This window comes from Scyliorhinus canicula, chromosome 2 (assembly GCF_902713615.1).
Source record: "Scyliorhinus canicula chromosome 2, sScyCan1.1, whole genome shotgun sequence".
NCBI classification, from domain to species: Eukaryota; Metazoa; Chordata; class Chondrichthyes; order Carcharhiniformes; family Scyliorhinidae; genus Scyliorhinus; species Scyliorhinus canicula.
Genome location: NC_052147.1, coordinates 222,123,056 through 222,139,526, shown reverse-complemented (window position 1 = coordinate 222,139,526; position 16,471 = coordinate 222,123,056). Strand labels below are relative to the sequence as shown.

Here is a 16,471-nt window from a genome sequence, read left to right as displayed (position 1 = left end):
CTCCATATCTGGCCTGGAGTAAAACACTCTTCAATGCATCTGTGCAATTGTGAAAACTTTAGTATTAATGATATTTGATATATTTCAGAACAAGTTGACCTTTGACTCCTTTTTCACCAATTTTTTTAACTCTTTTTATGCAGTGATAGGAATACACCAGAGATGCTAAACATGAAAGAATCATCAACTGTTCCTCCTGACATTCCAACATTCAGTATTCATATCAACTTCTTGTAAAGATCTGTGAATGCAAGACTGTCAGGTCCCTTGATTTATATCTTTTTTCATATAAATGAAAAGTACCCAATTCTTTTTTTTCCAATTAAAAGGGTGGTTAGGCGTGGCCAATCCACCTACTGTGCACATCTTTTGGGTTATGGGGGTGAGACCCACGCAGACACAGGCAGAATGTGCAAATTCAACACGGACAGTCACCCGGGGTCGGGATTGAACTCAAGTCCTTAGCGCCGTGAGGCAACAATGGTAACCACTGTGCTGCCGCGCCACCTGCTTTTGTATTTCTTAACCTTTCAACCATAAATTAAGTTTATAATTTTCTCTTGTTATAAACAGATTGGAGTATTGGTGTTTCCTAAAAGAAGTAACTTATTTGTTAAGTGTAATATACATTTCCCAAACAGAAAGACACGTAGGAAGGTGGTTTATACATTCATGGAAACTTACTTCAATCTCCTGCATCTTACAGCTACAAAATCGTTTATTTTGCACATTAAAGATGAAGAGGAAAACAACTTTGTTTTTGAGCAAGTCAAAACATACAGCCACATTGTAGATGAGATTTGGTTGGGCATCACATTTGATGTACTTGGTAAGTAATGATGAAGCATATTTAATGAAGTAAAGTCGAGGATAGAGTACTTTTTATTAAAAGCACTGTCTTGTATCAAATAAACAAACTATTTTATCATAAATGTTTTTAAAACTTTACAGAACTTAAAAGAACTACAGTAGGTAGTCAGCATACACAGTTACAGTGAGATGTTAAATAGATAAAATAATGTTGTTCCTTTTACAGATTTCCAAGCCAATGACATCAAAGATTATTTTTATTTGGTGTTTAATTTTACATTTGTTCAATGTGTACTTGCCAAGTTCAACATTTGCTCTACACATAACTGGGCTGATTCCAAGATGGCCATGTCAAGGAAGGAGTGATGCGCAGGAAGACATGGGGCGCGATTCTCCGCTGCCCACGACGGGTCAGAGAATAGCGGGAGGGCCTTCCTGACATTTTTCCCGACCTCCCGCTGTTCTCCCCCCACGGCCGCCCCACAACACGAATCGCTGTTCGCCGTTTTTTACGGCGAACAGCGATTCTCCCCAGGCCGATGGGCCGAGTTCCCAGGCCTTTGCGGCCGTTTTCACGAACGCAAACACACCTGCTCTCACCATTCGTGAAAACGGCCGCAAAGTGCCGTCCCGGACAACCATGGCACCGATTGGCACGGCCGCACCACAGCTGTGCCAAAGGTGGCATGGGCCTGTAATCGGTGGGCACCGATCACGGGCAGCGGGTCCGATACCCGCGCACTATTTGTTCCTCCGCCGCCCCGCAGGATCAGGCGGCTGAGGGGCATGACGGCCCGCGCATGCGCGGGTTTGACGCATATGCGTGATGACGTCATCCGCGCATGCGCGGGTTGGAGCCGTCCAACCCTCGCATGCACGGCTGACGTCATCATGCGTGTCAGCCGCCATGACGATCGCTAAGCCCGTGATGCCGTGGTTCACGGGGCCGTGCTGCGAGCCCCGCCCGGGGGGGAGAATCGGGTCCCGGGAGGGGGCGCGGAGGCTGCCGTGAAACACGGCCAGTTTCACGGCAGCCTTTACGACTCTCCGCATTTGCGGAGAATCGTGCCCCTGGTCAGGGAATTGTGGCTTTCCAGGGCCTGGCTTTCAGTCCATTTATGTTTTTAGGTAGGATATAAGCACTACAGACCCTCAATTGCCCAAGCAGTGCATTTTGCAACTGTTGCTCCTCACCAGGTCATCTGATTGGGCGGCACGGTAGCACAATGGTTAGCACTGTTGCTTCACAGTGCCAGGCAACCTGGTTCGATTCCCGGCTTGGGTCACTGTCTGTGCGGAGTCTGCACGTTCTCCTCGTCTCTGCGTGGGTTTCCTCCCATAAGCCCCGAAAGATGTGCTTGTAGGAGAATTGGACATTCTGAATTTTCCCTCATTGTACTCCAACAAGTGCCGTAGTGTGGTGACTAGGGATTTTCATAGCAACTTCATTGCAGTGTTATTGTAAGCCTACATGTGACACAAATAAAAATTATTATTATTACAATGCCAATCACAATTTCCTGTTGATCCACAAGAGAGAGCAAGTTCAAAAAAAGGTTTGCACATTAGCTTTGCCAACTGTTTTAGGTCCAACTTTGGGTATTAGTTACTAGAAACATTTCCCACCATCAATCACACAATTTCTGACAGCTATATTGCACAAATCATGGCTGAACTTGCCACATTGTTAGTGGATTAATTCCCTGTATTGTTATACATTTCATCTCAAGGGGAGGGAATAATGAATGTAGCTCAGGAAAGTGCTTGCAGTAAACAGTACTGGTGCCTTCCAACCATGAGCAGTGCTGATGTGATTTATTAGACCGTAGTCATCACAGGAAGTTGTCGAATTCATGGGATGATTGTGGGAACAGTGTTAATATGTACGGAACTGCTATATTTATGCATACAGTTTTACTTGGGATGTGGCACTGAATACACTTCATTATAGTTATTTTCATTATGTTACATTGCAGATCATGCATTCAAGTGGTTTGATGGAACCCCAGTAACTTACTCAAATTGGGGTGCAGAAGAACCAGATGCAAATACTTTTACTGTTGATTTTTGTGCTGCAATGAGGTCCTCTGATGGTGAATGGTTTATGACTGGTTGTGCTGAGGGTCTCGGAGCTGTTTGTCAAACAGGTATGCAGCAAAAGTGTTCGAGGATAGATGGAACGAATGAACCACTAGTTTAGTGAATAAACATGGCTTTTATTTTTATGGTTTAGTCATTTTAAATTATTGAAAGTGTAACCTGATGTATCTTGATCTATAAAACAAATCAATGAGACCTTTTGGCAAATGTATTCAGTGCACAACTTAGTCATACAGACAAGGAAGGTATCACGCGAGCCTGGGTAACAACTAGCCTTCGGATTATCAAGCAGAATTCCTGCTCTCCTTTTCTTATTGAATGGCGATCTCTGCTGGATGTTTGCAGAAAGATAGGATTTGATTCCCACTGTTTGAGACTTGTAGACAACAGTGACTTAATGTGAGATTGCGACCTGTCAAACCTGACCCCAACAAAGAGTCAAGAGAAGAAAATTAGCGAAGAGAAAAATAAGCAAAAGGAATGATCTACATAAGTGTTTTTAAAAAAAACTGAGGTCTCAAAATTGAGCTGAGGCCTGTTCTCTAAACACTAACCATCCTCCTAAACCTGTTAAGTAGATAGCAAGCACATGATCAATAGAGTTGAAAGTGCACTGCTCACTATATTGGAACAGACCAAAAAAATCACCTTGCGGTGCCCACACCTGCAAAAGGCATTGGACCCTTTACCTCAACTGATATGGAATCTAACGGTTCCCATTGCATCATTGGTTTGCTCTGAGGCATCTGGCGGCCGATATGTTCAGGTAAATCATATTGCAGGCAACTAGATAACTTTTGCATTTTGGGGGTACACCAATGATGCACTGGGGAATCCTTCTAGGAATTTTGCACATAACAGTTTACCTGGCAACTGTCCAGAAGTGGTCATTTCCCTGGGCAATCACACTGGGATCCTTCCAGGACTGAATCCCCCGTCCCAGATTGACAACTGCCCCCCACTCCGGTCCCACTCCTTCCTGGGCTGAACCCCCGCGCCTCCAAAGAACAAAGAAATGTACAGCACAGGAACAGGCCCTTCGGCCCTCCAAGCCCGTGCCGTCCATGCTGCCCGACTAAACTACAATCTTCTACACTTCCTGGGTCCATATTCCTCTATTCCCATCCTATTCATGTATTTGTCAAGATGCCCCTTAAATGTCACAATCATCCCTGCTTCCACCACCTCCTCCGGCAGCGAGTTCCAGGCACCCACTACCCTCTGTGTAAAACACTTGCCTCGTACATCTACTCTATGCCTTGCCCCTCGCACCTTAAACCTATGCCCCCTAGTAATTGACCCTTCTACACTGGGGAAAAGCCTCTGACTATCCACTCTGTCTATGCCCCTCATAATGTAGACCTCTATCAGGTCGCCCCTCAACCTCCATCGTTCCAGTGAGAACAAACCGAGTTTATTCAACCGCTCCTCATAAGTAATGCCCTCCATACCAGGCAACATCCTGGTAAATCTCTTCTGCACCCTCTCTAAAGCCTCCACATCCTTCTGGTAGTGTGGCGACCAGAATTGAACACTATACTCCAAGTGTGGCCTAACTAAGGTTCTATACAGCTGCAACATGACTTGCCAATTCTTATACTCAATGCCCCGACCAATGAAGGCAAGCACGCGTGACTACCTCCTCCACCTGTGTTGCCCCTTTCAGTGACCTGTAGACCGGTACACCTAGATCTCTCTGACTTTCAATACTCTTGAGTGTCTACCATTCACTGTATATTCCCTACCTGCATTAGACCTTCCAAAATGCATTACCTCACATTTGTCCGGATTAAATTCCATCTGCCATCTCTCCGCCCAAGTCTCCAAACAATCTAAATCCTGCTGTGTCCTCTGACAGTCCTCATCGCTATCCGCAATTCCACCAACCTTTGTGTCGTCTGCAAACTTACTCATCAGACCATTACATTTTCCTCAAAATCATTTATATATTCTACGAACAGCAAATGTCCCAGCACTGATCCCTGCGGAACACCACTAGTCACAGCCCTCCAATTAGAAAAGCACCCTTCCATTCCTACTCTCTGCCTTCTATGATCTAGCCAGTTCTGTATCCACCTTGCCAGCTCATCCCTGATCCCATGTGATTTCACCTTTTGTACCAGTCTACCATGAGGGACCTTGTCAAAGGCCTTACTGAAGTCCATATAGACAACATCCACTGCCCTACTTGCATCAATCATCTTTGTGACCTCTTCGAAAAACTCTTATCAAGTTAGTGAGACACGACCTCCCCTTTACAAAACCATGCTGCCTCTCACTAATATGTCCATTTGCTTCCAAATGGGAGTAGATCCTGTCTCGAAGAATTCTCTCCGGTAATTTCCCTACCACTGACGTAAGGCTCACCGGCTTGTAGTTCCCTGGATTATCCTTGTTACCCTTTTTAAACAAAGGAACAACATTGACTGTTCTCCAGTCCTCCGGGACATCACCTGCAGACAGTGAGGATCCAAAGATTTCTGTCAAGGTCTCAGCAATTTCCTCTCTGGCCTCCTTCAGTATTCTGGGGTAGATCCTATCAGGCCCTGGGGACTTATTTACCTTAATATTTTACAAGACGCCCAACACCTTGTCTTTTTGGATCTCAATGTGACCCAGGTTATCTACACACCCTTCTCCAAAATCAACATCCACCAATTCCTTCTCTTTGGTCAATACTGATGCAAAGTATTCATTTAGTACCTCGCCCATTTCCTCTGGCTCCACACATAGATTCCCTTGCCTATCCTTCAGTGGGCCAACCCTTTCCCAGGCTACCCTCTTGCATTTTATGTACGTGTAAAAAGCCTTGAGATTTTCCTTAACCCTATTTGCCAATGACTTTTCGTGACCCCTTCTAGCCCTCCTGACTCCTTGCTTAAGTTCATAGAACATAGAACACTACAGCGGAGTACGGGCCCTTCGGCCCTCGATGTTGCGCCGACCTGTGAAACCATCTGAAGCCTATCTGACCTACACTATTCCATTTTCATCCATATGTCTATCCAGTGACCACTTAAATGCCCTTAAAGTTGGCGAGTCTACTACTATTGCAGGCAGGGCGTTCCACACCCCTACTACTCTCTGAGTAAAGAAACTGCCTCTGACATCTGTCCTATATCTATCACCCCTCAATTTAAAGCTATGTCCCCTCGTGTTGGTCATCACCATCCGAGGAAAAAGACTCTCACTGTCCACCCTATCTAACCCTCTGACTATCTTATATGTCTCTATTAAGTCACCTCTCAGCCTTCTCCTCTCTAACGAAAACAATCTCAAGTCCCTGAGCCTTTCCTCGTAAGACCTTCCCTCCATACCAGGCAACATCCTAGTAAATCTCCTCTGAACCCTTTCCAAAGCTTCCACATCCTTCCTATAATGTGGTGACCAGAACTGCACGCAGTACTCCAGGTGTGGCCGCACCAGAGTTATGTACAGCTGCAGCATGACCTTGTGGTTCCGAAACTCAATCCCCCTGCTTATAAAGGCTAGCACACCATATGCCTTCTTAACAGCCCTATTAACCTGGGTGGCAACTTTCAGGGATTTATGTACCTGGATGCCGAGATCTCTCTGTTCATCTACACTACCAAGAATCTTGCCATTAGCCCAGTACTCTGCATTCCTGTTACTCCTTCCAAAGTGAACCACCTCACACTTTTCCACATTAAACTCCATCTGCCACCTCTCAGCCCAGCTCTGCAGCTTATCTATGTCCCTCTGTATCCTATAACATCCTTCAGCACTATCCACAACTCCACCGACCTTCGTGTCATCTGCAAATTTACTAACCCATCCTTCTACACCCTCTTCCAGGTCATTTATAAAAATGACAAACAGCAGTGGCCCCAAAACAGATCCTTGCGGTACGCCACTAGTAACTGAACTCCAGGATGAACATTTGCCATCAACCACCACCCTCTGTCTTCTTTCAGCTAGCCAATTACTGATCCAAACCGCTAAGTCACCTTCAATTCCATACTTCCTTATTTTCTGCAATAGCCTACCGTGGGGAACCTTATCAAATGCCTTACTGAAATCCATATACACCACATCAACAGCTTTACCCTGATCCACCTGTTTGGTCACCTTCTCAAAAAACTCAATAAGGTTTGTGAGACATGACCTACCCTTCACAAAACCGTGTTGAGTATCGCTAATCAACTTGTTCTTTTCAAGATGATTATAAACCCTATCTCTTATAACCTTTTCCAACATTTTACCCACAACCGAAGTAAGGCTCACAGGTCTATAATTACCAGGGTTGTCTCTACTCCCCTTCTTGAACAAGGGGACAACATTTGCTATCCTCCAGTCTTCCGGCACTATTCCTGTCGACAAAGACGACATAAAGATCAAGGACAAAGGCTCTGCAATCTCCTCCCTGGGCTCCCAGAGAATCCTAGGATAAATCCCATCTTACTACTCCCTTCCTACTTTCCTTATATTCCACACAGGCTTCGTCTGTTCCTAGCCTTCCAGCCCTGACAAATGCCTCCTTTTTCTTTTTGACGAGGTCTACAATATCTCTCATTATCCAAGGTTCCCGAAATTTGCCGTACTTATCCTTCTTCCTCACAGAAACACGCCGGTCCTGAATTCCTTTCAACTGACACTTGAAAGCCTCCCACATGTCAGATGTTGATTTACCCTCAAACATCCGCCCACAATCTAGGTTCTTCAGTTCCCGCCTAATATTGTTATAATTAGCCTTCCCCCAATTTAGTACATTCACCCTAGGACCACTCTTATCCTTGTCCACCAGCACTTTAAAACTTACTGAATTGTGGTCACTGTTTCTGAAATGCTCCCCTACTGAAACTTCTACCACCTGTCCGGGCTCATTCCCCAATACCATGTCCAATACAGCCCCTTCCATAGTTGGACTGTCTACATATTGTTCTAAGAAGCCCTCCTGGATGCTCCTTACAAACTCTGCCCTGTCTAAGCCCCTAGCACTAAGTGAGTCCCAGTCAATATTGGGGAAGTTGAAGTCTCCCATCACAAAAACCCTGTTGTTTTTATTCTTTTCCAAAATCTGTCGACCTAAAGCTCCTCTATCTCCCGCTGGCTGTTGGGAGGCCTGTAGTAAACCCCCAACATTGTGACTGCACCCTTCTTATTCCTGATCTCTACCCATATAACCTCGCTGCTCTCTGAGGTGTCCTCCCGTAGTACAGCTGTGATATTCTCCCTAACCAGTAGCGCAACTCCGCCACCCCTTTTACATCCCCCTCTATCCCGCCTGAAACATCGAAATCCTGGAACGTTTAGCTGCCAATCTTGTACTTCCCTCAACCAGATCTCTGTAATGGCAACATGATCATAGTTCCAAGTACTAATCCAAGCTCTAAGTTCATCTGTCTTACCCGTAATACTTCTTGCATTAAAACAACCAGACCCGTTGTGTTCAGCAACATCTCCCTGTCTGCTTTGCCTCAGAGCCATACTGGCCCTATTCCCTAGTTCTCCCTCAATGCTTTCACCTTCTGACCTATTGCTCCAGTACCCACCCCCCTGCCATACTACTTTAAACCCTCCTGTGTGATACTAGCAAACCTCGCGGCCAGGATGTTTATGCCTCTCCAGTTTAGATCACACCTGCCCCGGAAGAGCTCCCAGTGGTCCAGATAACGGAAACCTTCCCTCCTAAACCAGCTGTTTAGCCACGTGTTTTGCTGCTCTATCTTCCTATTTCTAGCCTCACAGGCACGTTGCACAGGGAGTCATCCCGAGATTACAATCCTAGAGGTCCTTTCTTTTAATTTTCTACCTAGCTCCCTGAACTCCTGCTGCAGGACCTCGTACCACTTCCTGCCTATGTCATTAGTACCAATATGTGCAATGACCTCTGCCTGTTTGCCCTCTCCCTTCAGGATGCCCGCTACCCATTCGGAGATATCCTGGACCCTGGCACCAGGGAGGCAACATACCATCCTGGTACCATCTTTCACGTCCACAGAAGCGCCTATCTGTGCCCCTGACTATAGAGTCCCCTATGACTATTGCTCTTCTGCGCTTTGAACATCCTCCCTTCTGAACATCAGAGCCAGCCGTGGTGGCACTGCTCTGGCTGCTGCTGTTTTCCCCTGATTGGCTATCCCCCCCCGACAGTATCCAAAGGGGTATACCTGTTCGAGAGGGGTCAACCACAGGGGATTCCTGCACTGACTGCCGGCCCTTTCTGGTGGTCACCCATTTCTCTGCCTGCACCTTGGGTGTGACCCTATCTCTGTAACTCCTGTCTATGACGCTTTCCGCCACCTGCATGCTCCTAAGTGCATCCAACGGCTGCTCCAACCGAACCATGCGGTCTGTGAGGAGCTCCAGTTGGGTGCACTTTCTGCAGATGAAGCCATCCGGGACGCTGGAAGCCTCCCGGACCTGCCACATCTCACAGTCAGAGCACTGCACCCTTCTAATTGACAGTATAAACTCTCCTCCTTCAGTTCAACTGCCTACCCCTCACCCTCCCAGTCTGACCCTCCATGCCATACAAAGGGGGCGTTTCTTATCTCTCTGTGCCCCAGTTACGCCATGCCAATACAGGCAGGGGTGCACTTAGCTGCTCTTATCTCATTCAACCTGAGTGAAGAACGTTCAGCATGTTGGGGACTTTGGAATCCCAGTGTGGGTAAGCATGTTGAGAATGGCAATCTGAGGAGGTTACAGGCCATACTTACTTTAAGGTAGAACCAGGCCACCATCCACTCTTATGCTACTCCTTTTGATTACTGTCATTCAGGAATTATAGTTCAAATTCTGTACTGCCAGGCTTTCTACACCTGTCTGTTCTCCCTTCAACTTGTTCAAGATTGGGATGATCTGAACATTAGAATCGGCTTCTTGTGTCATTTATTCCAATGTAGTGCCTATCCTTTTTACCTACTGGGACTTCTGAGCAGTGTTTACCACAGTGTTAGCAGAGGAGACATAGGTCCTTCTGGCTGAAAGTAGAAAACTGCATTTACCCCTTTATCTAGGGTATCTGAAGCTGGGCAAACAGCTTCAGGGATTCTCCGTTACTGATCTGCCTGTCTCCAATTGAGAGTCAGTTCGCCATTATAATTCATGCCATGAGCCCATCTTCTGGTCCTGTACTATGGATCCACTGCTTTGTGTAGGTGTACCTAAGTTGCTATCTGTACAGCAAGCAGAGCTAACGGAACATTCATCGTTGCACAGTAATCTACCAATCCTATTCCAAAACATAACATTAAAATGGAAGGTGGAAAACAGAATTCATGCTCCCCATCAAAATGTATCTTTAGAGCCATGTTGGAGGAGAAAAGATTCAGACATTAATTCCTGCCGCTCTGCTATCACAGCATTAGATTTCTGTCCAATGATTTCTGAAGCTGGTCTGAGTGATTCTCCGCTCTGTGGACCAAGAGCCCACGCCGTCGTGAACACCGTTGCGTTTCACGACGGTGCGAACAGGGCCCGGGCATGACCTATTCTGGCCCCCACAAGGCGCCAGCATGGCGCTGGAGCGGTTCATACCACTGCAGCGTCCTTACCGCCGCGCTAACCCGCGCATGCGCAGTTGGGGCAGCTCAATTCTGCGCATGCGCTGTTCGGCCGCACCATCTTGCACCTGCTAAGGGGAACGTCTTGCACGCGCCGGCCCTGATGCAATATGGCGTGGGTGTTCAGGGGACAGCCGTGGCAGAATGTAGGCCTGGGGGGGAGAGGTCGGCCTGCCGATCGGTGGGCCTCGATCGTGGGCCAGACCCCTTCGCTGGCCCCCCCCGAGTGTTCCCGCAGAGTTCCCGCCGGCAGCGACTAGGGGTGGACGGCACAGGCGGGACCCTGTCGTGTCGGACCGGCCGCTCGTCCCATCCGGGCCAGAGAATCGCCGCTTGCGGCAATTCTCCGAGCGGCCCGGCGCGATTCACGCGGTGCTGGTTTCGGGGGGGGTGGGAGAATCGCATGCGGGGGTCAGCGCGGCATGGCGCGATTCGCGCAGCGCCCCGGCGATTCTCCCACCAGGCCCCGGGGGGGGGGTATATTTGTTTTTAAAATGGGAGTTCGCTATATATGCGCTTGCTGTTCCATATCTTCTGAATTATAAACCTGTATTACAAAACTAGGTGGCAGTAAAAATACCAATTCCCTTCATTCCTGTTATCTGCATTGTCTTGGTGTGTTGACATCGAGCGTTTATGACTGGACACGCTAACGTAAAGCATACCATTTTTAGTTATGTATAACCGTCAGTCTGTGCATTCTGGCAGTCAAGTGTGATATTTGTTTTTTTGCTATTTGCTGAAGAATTTGACATAACAAGATGCTTATTTTCCCCATTCGTTGTCTTAGTGGGCTCAATTTTTCTAATCCTGTGGAAGATTGGGTTGGAGCTGGAAGGCTAGAAATCTTGGGAGGAATAGCTCCCTGATGCATTTGTGCCTCTGGGGGACTTTCCAAGGGGAAATGGCTGGCTGCGCGCTCCAGAGTGGCAGGGGGCAGCATATGGCGCAGTGGTTAGTACTGGGACTGCAACGCTGAGGACCCGGGTTCAAATCCCAGCCCTGGGTCACTGTCCGTGTGGAGTTTGCACATTCTCCCCATGCCTGCATTGGTTTCAGCCCCACACCCCAAAGATGTGCCAATTAGGTGGATTGGCCACGCTGAATTGCCCCTTAATTGTAAAAGAAAAATAATTGACTCTAAATATATATTTTTTTAAACTAAAGGGACCTCCATATTCAGGTCCCCTTCACTCACCTCCCTGCTTTGCCAATGGCCTCCTCTCACAGTGGGGTGTTGGCTTGACATATCTGAGGACTCCCTAGGCCTCCAGCCTTGGGAACTTGTGTGCCATTGTTAATTTGGGGGCTGCCTCCCAGAAGGTTGCACGGTGGGTGGGTTTGGGGTCACAAATAGGCCCAACATCATTGTCCTGATGCCCACTGAAAATTTTAGCCTAATAGTTCTTAACATTTGATATTTATTTAAGAATGCTCAATATTTGACCACTTTGCAGTTCTATCATAGTGTAGGTTAGATGGTCTTTAGTTTTTTCCATGTCGGTGCAACATCGAGGGCCAAAGGGCCTGTACTGCGCTGTATCGTTCTATGTTCTATTTTCTGTGTGACTTATTTATATTACCATTTCAGATTTGAGTGGAAATACCTACATCCCAAAGCTGCATGGTAAGTTCCCTACAAAGTGTTTTACAGGCAAAGTTTAAAACAACATGTGCTTTTCATTAAGGATTAATAGATTAAAACCTTTGCAAGATTGTCAACTTCAGGAGACCTTTATGATTGAAACCAGTACTGATTGTTTGCTTACGTCTGCTGCCCACTTTCCAAGTGATACAGAATTTGCTGACAGAATGTTACGAGTTTAACAATAAATGTGAGAACATCACACATGTTTCATTAGTACTCCAGAAAAACAAAGATCCCAGAATAAAATGTAATTAAGGCATGATTTTGGTTCACTCACTCTCATCAAATTAGTAACCTTGATAATATATTGAATTGTCAGACGTAGTTCTCCATTTTACCATCAGGACAGCCACAGGAAATCATTGAAATAATTTTCAAACGTATATATGTCCTGAACTTCGCATGTTCATCACATTTTGCACACATGTGTTCTAGGCCCAACAATCTTCAGCTGCTTCATCAATGACCTCCCTTCCATCATAAGGTCAGAAGTATGGATGTTTGCGGATGGCTGCACATGGCTGCACAATGTTTAGCACCATTCGCGACTCGTCAGATAAAGAAGCAGTCCATGTCCAAATGCAGCAAGACCTGGACAATATCCAGGCTTGGACTGACAAGTGGCAAGTTACAAATGTGCCAGGCAATGTCCGTCTCTTACAAGAGAGGATATAACCATCACCCCTCAACATTCAATGGCACTACCATCGCTGAATCCCCCACAATTAACATGCTGGGGGGTTACCATTGATCAGAAAGTGAACTGGACTAGCCATATTAATACTGTGGCTACCAGGGCAGTTCAAAGGCTAGGGAATCCTACAGCGAGTAACTCACATCCTGACTCCCCAAAGCCTGTCCACCATCTGCAAAGGCACAAGTCAGTAGTGTAATGGAATACCCTCCACTGGCCGGGATGAGTGCAGCTCCAACAACACTCGAAGCTCAACACCATCCAAGACAAAAGCACAACGCTTGATTGCACCCCCCTTCCACAAACATTCAAACCCTCTAACACCAACGAACAGTGGCAGCTGTGTGTACCATCTACAAGATGCACTGCAGTAACTCCCCAAGGTTCCTTAGACAGCATCTTCCAAAACCACGACCACTACCATCTAAGACAAGAGCAGCAGATACCGTGGAACCCCTTATGTCACTCAGCACCCTGACTTGGAAATACATCGCCGGTCCTTCGCTGCCGCTGGGGCAAAATCCTGGAACTCCCTCCCTAACAGCACAGTGGGTGTACCTACACATCAGGGACTGCAGCGGTTTAAGAAGGCAACTCACCACCACCTTCTGAAGGGTAACTAGGGATGGGCAATAAATGCTGGCCTAACCCAGCGACGCCCACATCCCGTAAATTAATTTTTTTTAAATGTTAATATCCTCAGTTTTTCCAAGTTATTTCAAAGAACACCAGGGAAGACATTTCAAAAACTATTCATGTAATGGTAAAGTCGAGTGTTTTTACAACTGTAGAATACATGTGAGACAAAGATGGACGGACAAAGTTTTCAAAGGGAGAGGATATCCTTGCTGTTGTCTTCCTCTTGTTCACACGTTCAAATTCCAAAGCAGTCTAAATTTATTCACTTTGTTCAGTGAAAAAAGTTTCATCTAAATTTGTTTCAACAGGTACCTCTGGTTGTTTTTCCAACTGATTAGAAATTGGAGGATGAAGTAAAGGAGTTGTTTGATCTAATGTTATTCATAAAAGCAATTATATCTTTTTACTTCAGAATGAGAATCAACAAGATGAAAGCTGTTGGATAGACAGTGACTGAATAGCCATACTTTCTATTGTTTACAACCTCGATGCAATCGTCATTTAAAAAGATTTGTCGTAAGGGAAGCATACATTAATAGCTTAATTGTGAACGCCGAAGAAAACAATAAACTTTAGGCTCTTTTATTTCAACGGACTCGTTGACCATGCTTTTAGTCATCTGATCTCATATCTCCTTATGTGGCCTCACTTGGTTTGACACTGTTCCTGTGAAGTGTCTCGAGAGGTTTTGTTACGTTAAAGACTCTGTAGAAATATAGGGTTAATTAGTCAGTGTTAACCTTTTTGACATGTATATGGCTGCCATAAAAATGGCAGAGTGAAAGCCACTATTTTGGACTTGAATATATAATAATTGAATCACTAATTTCTAAGAAAAATGAGGCTTTGTGGAACCAATCCCATTCTATCTAGGTAATGAATTTTACAGTGTAGAAGATGACCATTTGACCAATTATGATTGTATTGGATCTTTGAAAAAGGCTATTTAGTCCCATTCCCTGTCTTTTCCCAGACCCTTTAAAATATGTTTTAAATACGTATCAATATTTATTTTAAAATCTATTGTGGGTTCTGCTCTTTCCATTGTTTTGGTTGGTACTGTCCATGTTTCAGACAATCGTGGCGTGGTCTATCTTCTCTCGAGACACTGTAGCCTGCCTCAGATTGTCACTTCAAACTGGTTTATTTACGCTGCCTGCTCCAGCTGCTGTACAGTGTCTCAAACGCATGACTGCTGTTACCTCATGGTCCACATCACTAACTGTTTATTAATCCATTACACTACAGTCAACACTCTACAGATATCTGATACTTTTTGAGATTTCTTTCAGAGATGTGAAGCGACTACTTCATTGGGATTTTGCAGCCTGTTTTATTTGCACTTATTTTATCAACAGGAAAGCCTTCCAGCTTCTTTCCCAAAACCATTACTTCGATGTAGTTCTATTTTGTTTTGTTAAAATGCGAGTAATTGGATTTTTAGTAACCAAATGCTTGTTCTCTCCACAGGATACCAAATGGGAAATGCAGCAATATTTAAAATTGTGATAGCATTGGTGGTAACCACCATCATTGCATTGGGTGCAGTCGGTTTGTGGTATCTGTGGAAGAGGAATCGGCCGTCTTTCAGATTCTCAGGGAATGCATATTATAGGCAGACTACCCCTGAAGGTACTGATTGCGATGGAAACATTCTTATTTCTGCATTCGAAAGGAATGGTGAAAATTAACTAAGTGGATTCATACACCCAATGTACAAGAAAGGTTCAACGGACTTGAGTTTTTAAATGATGGATGGAAATGTTGACTCAAGATTCAACAAATAATGCTCATTTAAACATAGTTTAAATCATTGTCATACAATGTGAATGCAGTTTTCTGCACATTGTGCACTCAATAGAGGGATTTTATTCTTATATATTTTTTCTAGTCTAAGCAGCAGGCGTTAGTTGAAGAGCCAGTTCTATTTACATAAATTGTACAAAAGCTTCAATTGTTAAGTATTGTGAACAGGGCATTGTATTCTCGTATTCTAAATTTTGATAACTTGACATGTGTAGGTATCCATGCAGCATGAATCACTTCTGCTTCTTGTGTTGGGTTATTAACATATTGGGCAGAATTTACTGCAGCTCTCTGGAGTGGAAACCAGGACAAGAGGGGGCTGTGGAATCGCTCAGGAGGCCCAATACAAGAACTCTGGGCTGAATTGTGTGTGGCGGGAGGGAATGAGGTGGTGATACCACATGGAGGTGGCAGGAAGGCTTGTCAAAAAAGCATTGGTGTTCGCTTCTCGGCCTTTTGGCTAAGGTGAGCATGAGGTCAGGTGTAATGCCTGGGTCTGCTAAGTCTCTCTTGTGGGGACCATAAATTGGATTCAATTTGAATTGGTTTTTGGAGCAGGCAAGGAGCTGGATTAGGGGTTTGCACCTGTCCGCACTCTGAGCTCTGCCTTTGTAACTCTGATAAAGTAATAAAAACAAAAAGCATTTACATACCTGTGACTGGAATTAAATTTTACTTTCAGAATTTAAACATGTGCAATGGGATCACGCCCCTTAAAATCCCTGATCAGTCAAAGTGATTGTATCCAGGAAAGGCCTCAGACTCGAGAATGTCAGCCATTGCGGAGCTACCTTCCGTTGAATTGCAAACTTTCACCAAAAGTGAAGAAAAAACTAGAAAACTTCCAAAACTGAGGGAAAGAGCTGCAAAACTGAGGGCAGCTCAGAGGGGCAACTGGAAGCAATTCCCTCCCGAGGGCAGCAGTCAGTAAAAGGGGAATAGTTGAGACATGGGACTCCTGTAGCCATCCTCCTGGCCTTCCGAGCAATGAAGAGAGGTGCAGAGGAAGTGTGCATCAGTTTTCAGAGTTACCTATACTAGCACAGCAGCAGTAACACAGAAGAACACCATGGGGAACGGCAGCAGGAGAGGTCAAAGACTGGTCATGGCAGAGTGCTCAGGAGCATTGAACAGTGTCAGGGACCCGGGTTTGATCCCAATCCCTCGCCCCTATCTCCAGAACCTCATCTAACCTCTGGGCAATATTAGCATAGCCAATTCACCTAACCTGAAACCGGAAACCGG

The 16,471-nt window shown here is 45.6% G+C and overlaps 1 protein-coding gene across 1 annotated transcript in view; it reads left to right on the top strand.

Annotated features, from left to right (window-relative positions):
* pla2r1 (phospholipase A2 receptor 1) overlaps positions 1 to 15,878 on the top strand; it is a 208,688-nt gene extending 192,810 nt beyond the window's left edge. Inside the window, exons 27-30 of the mRNA XM_038789643.1 lie at positions 707 to 829; positions 2,787 to 2,957; positions 12,031 to 12,066; positions 14,891 to 15,878. Of these exons, the coding sequence (XP_038645571.1) occupies positions 707 to 829; positions 2,787 to 2,957; positions 12,031 to 12,066; positions 14,891 to 15,111 (551 nt within the window). The 3' untranslated portion in view covers positions 15,112 to 15,878. The remainder of the gene's footprint in view (positions 1 to 706; positions 830 to 2,786; positions 2,958 to 12,030; positions 12,067 to 14,890) is intronic.
* The last annotated feature ends 593 nt before the right edge of the window (positions 15,879 to 16,471 follow it).